This window comes from Ptychodera flava, chromosome 5, assembly GCF_041260155.1.
Source record: "Ptychodera flava strain L36383 chromosome 5, AS_Pfla_20210202, whole genome shotgun sequence".
Lineage (NCBI taxonomy): Eukaryota > Metazoa > Hemichordata > Enteropneusta > Ptychoderidae > Ptychodera > Ptychodera flava.
Window position 1 is genome coordinate 39,043,079 of NC_091932.1, and position 13,245 is coordinate 39,056,323.

The 13,245-nt window shown below is 37.1% G+C and overlaps 1 protein-coding gene across 1 annotated transcript; it reads left to right on the forward strand.

The window, feature by feature from the left end:
* Positions 1–600: 600 nt before the first annotated feature.
* Positions 601–11,392, forward strand: LOC139133878 (cytochrome P450 3A8-like). The gene is made up of 13 exons (XM_070700647.1): positions 601–760; positions 2,009–2,102; positions 2,684–2,736; positions 3,081–3,177; positions 3,475–3,591; positions 3,736–3,824; positions 4,873–5,021; positions 7,180–7,313; positions 7,480–7,650; positions 8,171–8,391; positions 9,161–9,298; positions 9,434–9,596; positions 9,907–11,392. The coding sequence occupies exons 1-13, from the start codon at positions 690–692 to the stop codon at positions 9,982–9,984; spliced, it is 1,575 nt and encodes a 524-aa protein (XP_070556748.1). The 5' UTR covers positions 601–689; the 3' UTR covers positions 9,985–11,392.
* Positions 11,393–13,245: the final 1,853 nt, after the last annotated feature.

Here is a 13,245-nt window from a genome sequence, read left to right on the forward strand (position 1 = left end):
GTTTTTCCGTAAATTTAGATTACATTGTTGTGAAATAACGCATGCAAAAACGACGAAAATACAACTCATTAGACGACTGTTAATGTTTTGATGAACACCAGAAAAGACTCATTAAGGGCTCAGACTGCAAGCTACAACATCAGCTACGCATGCGACCTAGACAAAATTTGTGCGAATTTATAGCAGCCGTGTCCGATGTCCCGCGTATGTATCTATATCTACAACCGCGACCACCTCTATCGTGACGTAGCCTTCGAAATTAAGCCATACTTCACCTTTCTCATAAAGCGCAACTTTTTTAAGTGATTATCTTTGTTCTGTTCCTTTTTTTGAGTCATATTCATCCTGTACTTCTCATGTCACATTTCTCAGCAGCATAGACTGAACAATTAATTTTTAACTTTTTGCCATAGATGCAGATACGACAACTATACAGTAGATCGGTGACCTGAACATAGCGCGTCACCTGTTTTGACTATGTAAGGCAATGTCTATTCGCATTGCACCAGCCCTGTAAACAAAGACTTAGAGTACAAAGTTGGGAGCTATACTGACCTAGTTTACACATTCAATAAACCAATTCAGCGGCGTGTGCCGATGACGTCAGTTATGTGCGCGCGCATCGTGCATCTAGATGTACTGTGTCCTCTCGCCAGTTTGTGGAATGACCCGACAAGGACAACAGGAGCATGGAACTCTTTGGCTGTGAACTATCTATGTCCCTTCTCCTTGTCATCACAGTGGTGATCCTTCTCTACCTGTAAGTATGCCGATCTGTCCGGGATTTTGTTATGCCCCCGAGACTTTAGCAAGGGACTCGGGATCATAACTTGCTTGCAACATATGATTAGCCCGCATATACGATAATGCACGTATTGTTAACCCCGACTCATATTTGAACCATTGTCATTCGGTACCTGTTTTAAATTTGTTTATGTGTTTTAGAAGGCAGAGTCCTTAAAAAGTATGGTGATATTTCACCAAACAGTTATGTGCGTTGCTCAAAAATGTTCGGTCCAAGTATTGTATGGCGTTTCATACGTTTTATAGAATAACCTCTTGATAACCCTGTTGGTGGCGCACGACTGAATGTACAAAGGGTGATAAAGTGGGTAGTGGAGTTTTAACGAAAACCAATAAATCTTGTGATAGCTACGTTTATGGGTTTATTTAAATTTTGAATACAGGTGTATTTACTCGAGTACTCAGAGACCGCTACGGTGCTTCTTCACGACTGCGCACGTGCCATTTTTATCAGCAGGTTTCGGTGACTTATCCCATGACTTCCATATCGCCCCCTGCGCGGCTGCCGGGCGCGGCTGATCCCCTTACTTGTACTCGGTTAGACTTGCCCAAGTCTGAGGGCCTACGCATACCACAACAGAGTAAATTGAAGGTATAAACTTCAGGTGACAGTCATGGCTATGGTTGAAGCGATATACTTAGCAGACTGGTGTAGATAGTGGTGTGAACGTAAAGCTCTGCGATAAAGCACAGTGGTGGAATAGTCTAGTACTCATATAGTCACTGAGACAGCTCCAATGAGATCATATTAACGTCGATTCTGTGGTACAACCGTAGACCCAAGCAAAACAAAATCTACGGTACAACCTATAATACAACATAACTTGTGTCAAGAATGAAATAGCTAAGTTGATACGAACTTGCAAGTGCGTATTATGGAAAACATGTATCCTGTATTCAGTGTCACAAAAAAGTGACGGAAGTTGTGTTGATCGGTTGTTGTAAAACAACAGATCGTAGCTGATTATAATACACTGCCAAGCTGTTGGTAAACCAAGTTCGTTGTAGAGCTTCTAAATGTATTCCATTTATCTTTTGCTAATACTTGACATCAATAAAAACTTGTTATGTGCGGCATCGCGACAGTCTAATCCGTCAGTTACGAATGTATAACCAAAGGGCGATCTGCTCATCTTATGCGAAACCCTAGGGCTTCTACCAAGACGTGGATAATTCTTGGGTTAAATTCTTTTTGTTCGTAAAGGTACGCGACATGGCCGTTTTCGACATTCAAAAAGATGGGGATTCCAGGACCAAAACCGTGGCCACTTTTTGGCAACATATTCGAGATGAGTGCTGTGAGTATTCTAAAGTTTTATTCAGGAAATTCTCATAAATATCCACTGTGACAAAGAATACAAAAAGGTCTCATTCGCTTCTGTGACGTATGTTTGCATTCTCATAAATTCTGGATTTTACGGGATAGAAATAGCTCACATCAGGTAAGATAAACATATCCTTCTCGCGAAGTTATTACGTTTATGAGGATCATAGAAAATCGAGGTTTGCATTGTCTACAAATATCGCATGTTCTGTAAACTTCGAAAGAAGAACTAACGTGGCCACTTTGTGTAAAGAGTCAAATGTAAATTTTACTTGATGAATCTATTCAAGAAAGAACCGTCCTTTGGTATTATATGGTAATTTGAGGACAACATGCCATCGTAATATCTTGCAATGTTACAAATATAATCCACACAAGTTGTCAGCGGCTGTCTTTCTAATAGTTCTCAGTCAATCTTGGGATTCGAGTGACGTATATTAATATGCAATTGTAAATTGCAGTGTATGTTGCCGTGTTACATTTTGATGATGGAAAAGAAAGCTAGTCATTCTGTCGATTATGAATCTTATGTTCATCTTTGATATTATTTTACAGGGAATATACAAGAAGGACCTCGAGTGGGTTAACAAGTATGGCAAAGTGTTTGGGTAAGTGTGAAACAAAACTAAATGTTGAAATGGTTGAAGTATAAAATTAGGCGTGATTTTAGTTTCGATGAGTGAATTTTTCTTCTGAATCACTGCAGTAACTACTTGGCCCGAATACAACTTTGTAGTACGCCTGAGGTCGCAACGTGTACACGTCATATCCTAAAATTAGGCTCTCACATTTGGCGCATAAAGGTATCTTACATGTTCGAATGCTTGTATTGGCTTATAACAACTGTTGCTTATTTCCATCAATAGTTCGATGAGTCGATCTCGCCCATTGTCTGCTGATGGCACTGTTAAATATGGATCCTCTATTATTCGGTGTTTTCTTCTCCTTCCAGGACTTACGAGGGAAGACAGCCGGTGTTAGTCTTTGCTGACCCTGAGATTTGTAAACAAATCTGTGTGAAAAATTTCGCGTCGTTTTATAATAGAAGGGTAAGAACTTGGATTTCAGACGAATGTTCAACTACTGTAGGTCAGTAACACACTCCGGTATGGGAAATCTCGAAAGACGATATACATAATAAACGATGTATTAGACTCGGAAAGTTACACATAGCATACAAAAAACGTCATAAAGAAACTAAAGAGTGCTGGCATTACGGTGCATCGTGCAGCAGGCTTTCACTCATTTATGCTTGAAAGGGACAGCAGTATAGTTATTTGACGAAAACGGATATCTTTAGTAAAATATATGACTAATTGGTTGTGTGACATTTCCTTACCTTCCAGATTCTACCCATTAACAATAAACCTCTGGATTCTGGATTGTCAATGCTTGTGGATAAAAACTGGAAGGACAAGAGGAACACACTAACACCTGCATTTAGTGGATCCAAAATGAGAAAAGTGAGTTTGGAATATAATGGATCATCTTAGGCACTGCTAGCAGTATTTTACAGCATAAAGATTACGATAGTTCTTTAAAAATCGAATGATAATTTCAACTCTATAGAATTATGTCTACTTACATAATAACAATATACATTACAGATGACACCTATCGTCAACAACGCTGCGGATACAATGGTTAAAATTTTGGAGAAACACTGCAAAGAAGGCACAAGTTTCCAGTGCAAAGAGTAAGTGATATCACAATAGTGTTTGTTGATGTTGCTGTTTTATGTCCTTAAAGTGGCACTCCCACTTGGTAACATTTTTAAAAAAACATTTTTTTAATACCAACGGTCGATATTTGATGTGGCGACTGCGCGCGGATCGCGAGATATCGATAAAAACATGTCCTCAAAAAAGTAAAAGTTTGAATTCCGGTGGCCCACCTAAATTCAGCTTCCGAACATCGAACGTTCGGCACTGGGGCCATTGTCAACTAAGCTATGGAGTACGAGTCTACGCTGACGCTGCTGTCTGTACGCCACAGTACCACTCGCGTCGGCGATCGGTCATGTCCCGCGGGAGAAAGCCGAGTCTCACTGACTCGGCAAAAAAACGAAAAACAAAGTTTGCTGATTCCACCAGAATTCGCATAGGTGACCAGCACAGTTACGTTTGGTTGATACATAGCGGCCGCCGCGTGGTATGCAGACCCATACCACGTCGCGGCCGCTATGTATCGAACCACGCGTAACCGTGTGGCAGACGACAAAATGTAGTCATCACAGGCGGCTAATACTTTACACGTAAAAACTGATATCTCTGTGGTATTGGTTAAAAGTCTAATACATCTGATTGAGAATAATGAAAACGACAAAAACTAAGGAGAAGTTTTTAAAAAAATTACCTGAGCTAAAGGCATAATGATGTATATAAAGTCTTCACAGTGAGCGTCATTCGAACGTTTTTGGACTCCCTAGAATATCGTCCATCAGCACAACAACAAACCTTCGGGGGATTTCGGGTCATAATCAGAAACTTCGGGATGTGAAAAATACGCTCGGGAAATGACATGTTTTTATCGATATCTCGCGATCCGTGCGCAGTCGCCACGTCAAATATCGACCGTTGGCATTAAAAAATGTGTTTTAAAAATGTTACTAAGTGGGAGTGCCTCTTTAAGACTGAGCTACTTCATTGAACAGACTAAAATTTAGTTATAAGATGTACAAATAAATTTTACCCCTCAAATTCAAGCCCTTATGCAATTTCTTCTTCGTCACTCCCGCATTGTAGTGTATTTGGTGGTTACGTTGTGGATAGCATAGCAAGTGCTGGCTTTGGTGTTGACATCAAATCACAGGAAACACCAGACCATCCATTTGTCAAGAATATCAAAGAAGCCTTTGATTTTGGGTTTGTAAATCCAGTCTTACTGATAATGTGTAAGTATCATTTGATCATACAGATAGACAGAACAGATAATAAATATGTCAAGACTGTCTTCTCAAAGTGAATTTAGAAAACAACTGATGAATGTATTCAACTGTCATAATGTATCGCATGTGTGTATCGAAGTGTGTATTCATATATAACTGTATGTACTGTGATGATAATCGACGAACAGATGAGCAGATGATGAAAAAATTGTGAATCTCCTTTTGCCTTTGTCAATCTTCGAGTATGTATGTATGTATGTATGTATGTATGTATGTATGTATGTATGTATGTATGTATGTATGTATGTATGTATGTACGTACGTAAGTACGTATGTGTGTGTGTGTATGTATGTATGTATGTATGTATGTATGTATGTATGTATGTATGTATGTATGTATGTATGTATGTATGTATGTATGTATGTATGTATGTATGTATGTATGTATGTATGTATGTATGTATGTACGTACGTAAGTACGTATGTGTGTGTGTGTGTGTATGTATGTATGTATGTATGTATGTATGTATGTATGTATGTATGTATGTATGTATGTATGTATGTATGTATGTATGTATGTATGTATGTATGTATGTATGTATGTATGTATGCCGTGCTGTCATGACAGTTTTACAAAAAGGTGACCCGATAAATGGAGACATTGAAGCATGGAAAGCATGTTCAACGAAATTTCCAGTCGCTAAAGCTTTAGGGGATCCCGCGCGTCGTTCGTTTTAATGGCTCAGTAGCGTCGCTCAATGTAGACGTCGTACCTGACGATCCTGGCTGGAAGAGACACCCGAAAACTACCGTATTATCTTCGGGAAAGCGACATAGAAGGCACAAGCATAAAGTAATTCGACGAATAACAATACATTTCCTTCATCAAACAAAAAATTCCATGAATTCTTGATCGGAATCGAACCCGCGGCGTATAGGCTGTAACGAAGACATAAGCTGTCGAGCTGTAGTCTAGACTCTGCAGTGCAGCGCTGTATCGAAAGTTGACTCGGACAACAGAACATAGTTTCCGTTAAGTAAAAAGAATTGGATGTATCCACGGGCGAGATATGTGTCACTGCAAAAATGAAAGTCCAGACGAAAACGTGGAAGACCGAGATCGGGATCGACGAGTTGACACCGGCGGAGACCGGTGACGGCAGCGTTGTGCCTACATTGAGGTACACTCTGTGTGCCATCAAATCGAATCTTTCGGGCTCGCCAAGGTCGTAAACGTGTGATATTTTTAAAAGCCACGGTATCTCTCAGAATGAAAACTTCTTTTTCGATCGTGTCGTTGTATTTACATCATAAAGATATTTGGAAATATTCTAAATATCTCTGAACACTATGTCTATTCGTCGTGAAAGCGATGTCCTCCGATAACCGATAACCGACCTGCTTTAGCGTCGGGACAGCGCGAGACAATGATTGACACGATCACATGACCGTATCCGTATGTCTGATTGATGGAGATACGATTCGGTGTATCAAAATTTCAACTTGGTCGGGTTTATGAATGAAAGAACCTGTAAATCATTTGCATATCTCCTTGGTGACGGACCGCTTTACTCATAAAATGAAAGTAATCCTAGTAAACAAAACACAAATCGCGACAAAAATCAGGCAATTTGTGACAATAATTTTGATCCATCCATGTCAAAAGAAAAATAAGAAGACTGTTCATGTGATAAATACATAATCTCATGTCTTTTTTCTCTGTTTGACGTCATCGTATACTGGTGTTTTTCGCGCAGCCGTACGACTTCGAGCCGCACGAGCCGCATATATATATATATATATATATATATATATATATATATATATATATATATATATATATATATATATATATATATATATATATATATATATCTGTATGATGATTGCAGGATGCATGAAACTTAAGTAACAGACACCATTACTTTGTACTTGAAGTAATTTTGTGTTTATATATATATATACATATATATATATATATATATATATATATATATATATATATATATATATATATATATATATATATATATATATATATATATATATGTACACACACGTAGTTAGTAAGAAGTAATGAGGAAGAGTGGGCGATCCTGCAATAGAGCAATACTATTCATCTAAAACACCCGTTTGTCTTTTTCGTTTCTAAATATTATTCCAGTCTTTTTCCCATTTTTGGTACCTCTCCTCAACTGGCTGGATATCGGGTTCTTTCCCAAGAGGATCATGAATTACTTCACTGATTTAACAGAGGACACCATAGCGGTGAGAAAAAGCCAAGATTCTTCTTCAAAGGTGAGCGAAATCTTTCGTATGAATCGGATGTTAAATGGTTTAGCTCCGAGGTACAATTGTGATGGAAAGTTACCATCTTAAAATGACCTTTGCCTTAATAGCAGTTATTCTATACGGCATTTCTTGAAAACTGTTCATTTACAAATAATATTAAATTCATTTTCAGAGAGTTGACTTCTTACAACTGATGTTGGACGCGCACGAAGTTTATGAACAGTACATCGAAAGTAATGAAGCCCAACAAGATGATGATGATGTCACATTCGTCAGGGATGGAAAGTCGGACTCTGATGATAACTTCCATAAAGGTTTTACAAATCAGGAAATATTAGGACAGGTGAATGAGTAGTTTCTGCCTTGCAGTGACTAGAATTTTGAAGATATTGATACTTTGAGTGCAACACAAACAATCTTTACATTTCAAATCATTTGCAAAATCCACAAAGAGTAAAACTGAGCGATGTATAGTCTTGACGGACGATGACATAATGATCAAATATGGCGAACTATTAACTACGGTAGCTGAATGAAGCCAAAGGCCTGGAGTAATTTTGTTCTTTCGTACCTGTAATTACGAAAAACATTATAGGTATGAAAATATACAGGTATTGAATAAAAAAATAACTCCTGAAGCGTCATTAAGTCGAAGTTTAATTGCAGTACTTCCTTCAACTATGAAAAAATGCGTTTCTTATTTTAAGGCAAATGATTCCAGACTGGCGCTTTCCCTTTACGGTGCCTATACGACTTCTTCCATATTCACTATCTTTAGACCGACCGAATTCTACGATTCAAAACGTTTGGGGATAATGTCTTTTCAGTTGCGGAAATCAAAAGTAATATTCTCTTTGTTTAAGGCACTGACTTTCTTTTTCGCTGGTTATGAGACAACAAGTACTTTGATGGGGTTTCTCGCCTACTCCTTGGCAACCAATCCGGACATACAAGAGAAGCTGTGCGCAGAAATCGATGACGTAATGGCGAAATATGGCGAGCCTACCTATGAGGCTGTTTCTAAGATGTCTTATCTGGATATGGTTGTCTGTGAAGCTCTTAGGATGTATCCACCAGCTTTAAGGCAAGTGACTGTGTGGTAGTGTATTCGTCCCTGTAATATATATGTTGATAAAAGATGCATTACCCACCCAGCAGAGTTCGCAAATTCTGTATTTGTCCTAACAATATGCAACCGTATTATTTTCAATATTAAGATAGTTCATGCCTTGAAACTGAAGGACTTAAATATATGTGACTTTCCACAAGAAAACCTTAACTCTCGAAATAAAACATAAAATATTAGGGTCATCGTACAAAATATGGTACTGTAGAAACAAATCACCAAATATTTACTTACACTTAAAATTCAAAATGGCCACTATCCCTGCATTAACTGCAAGGGAAAAATTAAATTTTGGATTTTCACAAAACTATGCTGTGAAAACTCTGTTTACTCCATAAGCTTCAAAATGAACCCCCACAAGTGGTAGGCCAGAAATGTATTGTAAAATGCTGAGACTCCAAATATGAGGGCAATATACTTACGAAGGAAAAGAACCCTGTGTATTGGAAATTGTAAACGTCGTTGATTTGAGCAGAATGGAAAAATAGAAAGTGGAATTCACAAGTCAGCAATTCTCTATACAATTGCAATACTCGCTGGATTGAACTTTTGATTATGACATCGTTAGCTAAGAAATACTAACCAAATAAATTCAACTGACCAATCAAGGGTGGAATTTCTCACAGTCTGCTTTAGCATGTTCATGCACCAAACTTTGTCGAAAGTATGCAACAAGACAATAAAAATGGGAATGTTTACAGAGGGATGTAAAATTATTCGTTTTTAGGTTTGACCGACAGTGTACAGAGGATGTCACTATCGCTGGAATTCACATCCCTAAAGGCATGGTCATTGCCGTGGCACTTTATACAATCCATCATAATCCAGAATTTTACCCTGATCCCGAAAAATTCATCCCGGAAAGGTAAGTATTCTTCCTGTTACGAACTGAGCAACAATGGCTTCAACGTTGCTTAAGTTGACATTGATAAGCGCTGATGAAATTTCGTTACGTAATGATCAGTTATACAAACGTCAACTGTTGAAATTTGTTTTTTAGATTTACGAAAGAAGAGAAAGAGAAACGTCATCCTTACGCATGGTTGCCGTTCGGAGCTGGTCCTCGTAACTGTATTGGAATGAGATTTGCCTTGATGGAAGCTAAGATTGGTCTTGTGCGCGTGTTTCAGAATTTCACCTTTGAGCCCTGTGCGGAGACGGAGGTATGCCAATTACACTGTGTTACTCGTTCGTAGCAAAAACAAATTTACAGACACTAAATTCCGCCCAGTGTGATGTTATCTGGTCATATTTGCCCTCTGTTCATAAATTAAACACTATGACAGGCATTGAACCATGGGGGTAAATGTTATTGAACGTTTAGTCATAAGGAGTATAAACAGATGCCATTCTTAAAATAATCATGATGACAACTAATCCAAAGTACACAAATATTTCTTGTTTTTTGCGACAAGATATCATTTTTCCTTTGAAGATCTATTAATAGGACAAATATTCCACATTTGCCTGCAGATACCCGTACAACTTGGCAAGACCGGTTTCATATCACCGAAGAATGGCATCAAACTCAGCGTGAAGTCGAGACGATAACTTAACATGGGAGAAGTCTTGAGTAAACTAGAAGGGTCTATCGACAGAATCATGTTATGAAGACCCCTAGTTAAAGATTCACTTTTGCATGCATCATATCCATGAATAATATTTGCCAGATTTTGTTTCAATAATAGTTTAGACAGATAACAATAACGAGATGCGCGTGTCGAGTTTACAAAGCCGGATAGAATGATGACAATCGACCGTTTTCCATTGAATACATGTGTTGTCGATCTGCCCTTAAGTTTTATGTTTCAAATTGTTTTTCAGAAGAAATACGTTCTCTATCAAAAATTTGAAAATGACGTAAATCATGGAATTATTCCCTTGCATTTAATGCAACCCTAAAATAATTTTTTTTTGTGTTCTGCCAAGTTCCTCGCCCATCTCTTGTTCTCTTAATATCACACGGCATGAATGTAATTTTACCTAGCCTCTGTACAATTTCTAATAAATAAAAGGATTGAAACTCAACATAACAGGACCAAGTAGAGTTCAATTATACTCATCTTAGAGTGGCTTTATGATAACCATGACAAACACTCTGCATAGAAATTGATCGTTTTTTGACTGTGTGTACAACTCGTAGTCAAGTTGTTAAAAAACACCAAACTATAGTATCGACTGATGTTTGTTCAGGCCAGTTCAAGTTCGTCAAATGCCGAACGTAAACTCTTTTTGTGTGACTCAAGTTACATGGTTTTTTTCATAGAGCGGGGAACTCTTACGAGTAAACTCCTTTTTTGTTTATCGCATCTTGTATTCATAACTAGTTTATATTGCATCCATATAGTATAAATTCAAAATCTATACGCAGAAATTATCAAATATGGATCATGATATCAAAGACTAAAAGTAAAATTATAGTTGAGGTAGTACGCGACTCGAAAATAAAATACTTAAAACAATTTTTGCACAATTTTTCCCGATGAAACTTTCAGCCGTTCCCTTTCGAAATCAAGAATAAAAATTAGGGGTGGCGGAACAAAATTTTGGTTCTAGAGAAATAAATAATCCTAGAATTACCAATATTTGAAATTGAAAAATGGTCACCATACCCGTGTTGACTCAATTGATAAATCAAATTTTCGACTTTTGAAAAGGTAGGGCAACGAAAAACTTTCTTTCACCAAGAGCTTTAAAATGACTTCCGCCTTAAGTGGACCAGAAGGTTTTTTAAAAAAATTCATAGTAAATATCTGTTCTAGCACGTTCTAGCCTTAAGATTACCGCACCTGCTCAAACATTTTGCAGATCTGAAGGACCTAAATTATTTTAAATGTATAATATTAGATGTTTTTTAATCTATAAATGTTGTAAAGTGTTGTTAAGGGCTACAACACAATTTATATTTGATTTGAGAAAAAATGAATAAACAGTCTACTTGACGCCAAATAAAAGTAAATTTTTCACTCAAAGGTTGGTTTCCTTTTATAAATTGTGTGCACCATGTGTCCCTGCCTCTGTCTCCAAGACGTTATCTCTACAGTAAAATGTCTTTGGTTCACCATAATACAAAGTACAGCCTCGACCAGGTCTAAAACATTGTTATAAAGGTTCGTTTATCGTTTGAGAAATACATTTTTGTAATATACCGAATAATGTACTAATAACTGATAAGACATTTACACAATCGAAAAGTTGAATAATTGAAAAAACCTCATATCGAATAAACAATTTTATCCTCTTATATATTTTGATTGATGTCCCCTAAAGGAATGTAATTGTAAAGTACTATAAAATACACACTAAAGGTAAAACGTTTTGTATGTTGGTTTTGTTTTCTCTTGTTCACGGAAAAGTCCCATCTTTCATTTATTCTTGTGTTTGTCTCCTATCAAAATTAGATGACTAGATTCTTGTATTGAATCCGAACAATAGTACCAAAAGTTCCACAGTGACGAACTCGTTGTAACAGACACATTCAGAACAGCACATTAGATAGACAACAAACAAGTACTGGTACATGATCCGTTTCCGTCGTTACTTATTATAGGTTGTCAGCTAATATTAATTTCGAAAAATGTATCGTAGGTTAAAGCCAGAGTGTTGTCAACAACTTTATCGTCTATCACTTAGGCGGGTATCAGAGAGACTGTGGACGGCGTGCATTTACTATACAACAAGATTACATCTCATATATATATATATATATATATATATATATATATATATATATATATATATATATATATATATATCATATATATATAAAGTCATAAACATTTTCAACGAGAATGTCAATAACTCGACTAGTGTTCATGATGATATTTTGTTCTGAAAAATGCAGTTCGTTACCCTTCTGTCAAACCCATGAACGTGCATGTCCTGTGTTGAAAAATGTCTGTGTGTATGGCTATCTATCCAGTATTAGTGTTGCTATACTATATGAATTTTAGTACAGGCATAGCGGGAATTTATTCCTAACAAAGCAACAATATATTGCTTAGAATGCTTTGTATTTCAAAGCTGTCATACATAAAGGTGAAAAAATGAAATATGGCCGTTTCTTCGAAAATATATAATGAAAATGTCTTTTAAGTTCAACGACAAAGCAAGTCAAATGCACTCTTTGGCGCCGTGTCATTTATATTTCCTTTGACCAAATCCGAAGTGAACTTGTGAAAGTTTTGAAAACAGTGTATAACTGCCATATCAACGGAATATCTATCCAAATATTTGTATTCACCAGAGGAAGCAATTCCCTCGAGTCTTGGACGGTACTGTGCAAGGAAGATGTCAAAATCAATATCCAGTATCCTTTCAATCCCTGAAAAAAACAGTGAAACAAAGGTACAGAGGTTTGTATATTCAGTTGCCGATGCAGTCTCATGCAAAAATGATATCTACACTATGAAATCTCATCCAACAATGAGTTGGGATTCAATCATAATTTCTGCGACAAAAACAAAAAGGCAACATTGTTAAAGGTACGAGAACAGCCCTCCACCAGATGCATTTTTCAAAGAGTAATTCTTTTCTTAAGCAGATTATTACAACTAGAATTCTAAAACAGATGAATGCGACCAATGAAATATTTTTAACTTACTATCATTCAGTATGCGGCTAGAGACAGAATCGTTGGGTTTCCAGTCGTAGGGCCACTTGTGAGTAAAATATTCCATCGAGTTTCGCAACAGCTCCTTACCAGCTTCGGCTTGCTGTTTTTGGTCCAGGCATTTGGACTGCACAGAACTTTGTAGTTTATGTTGTATTTCTAACACACGCTTCATGAATTCAATATCTGGTTCCCAGTGA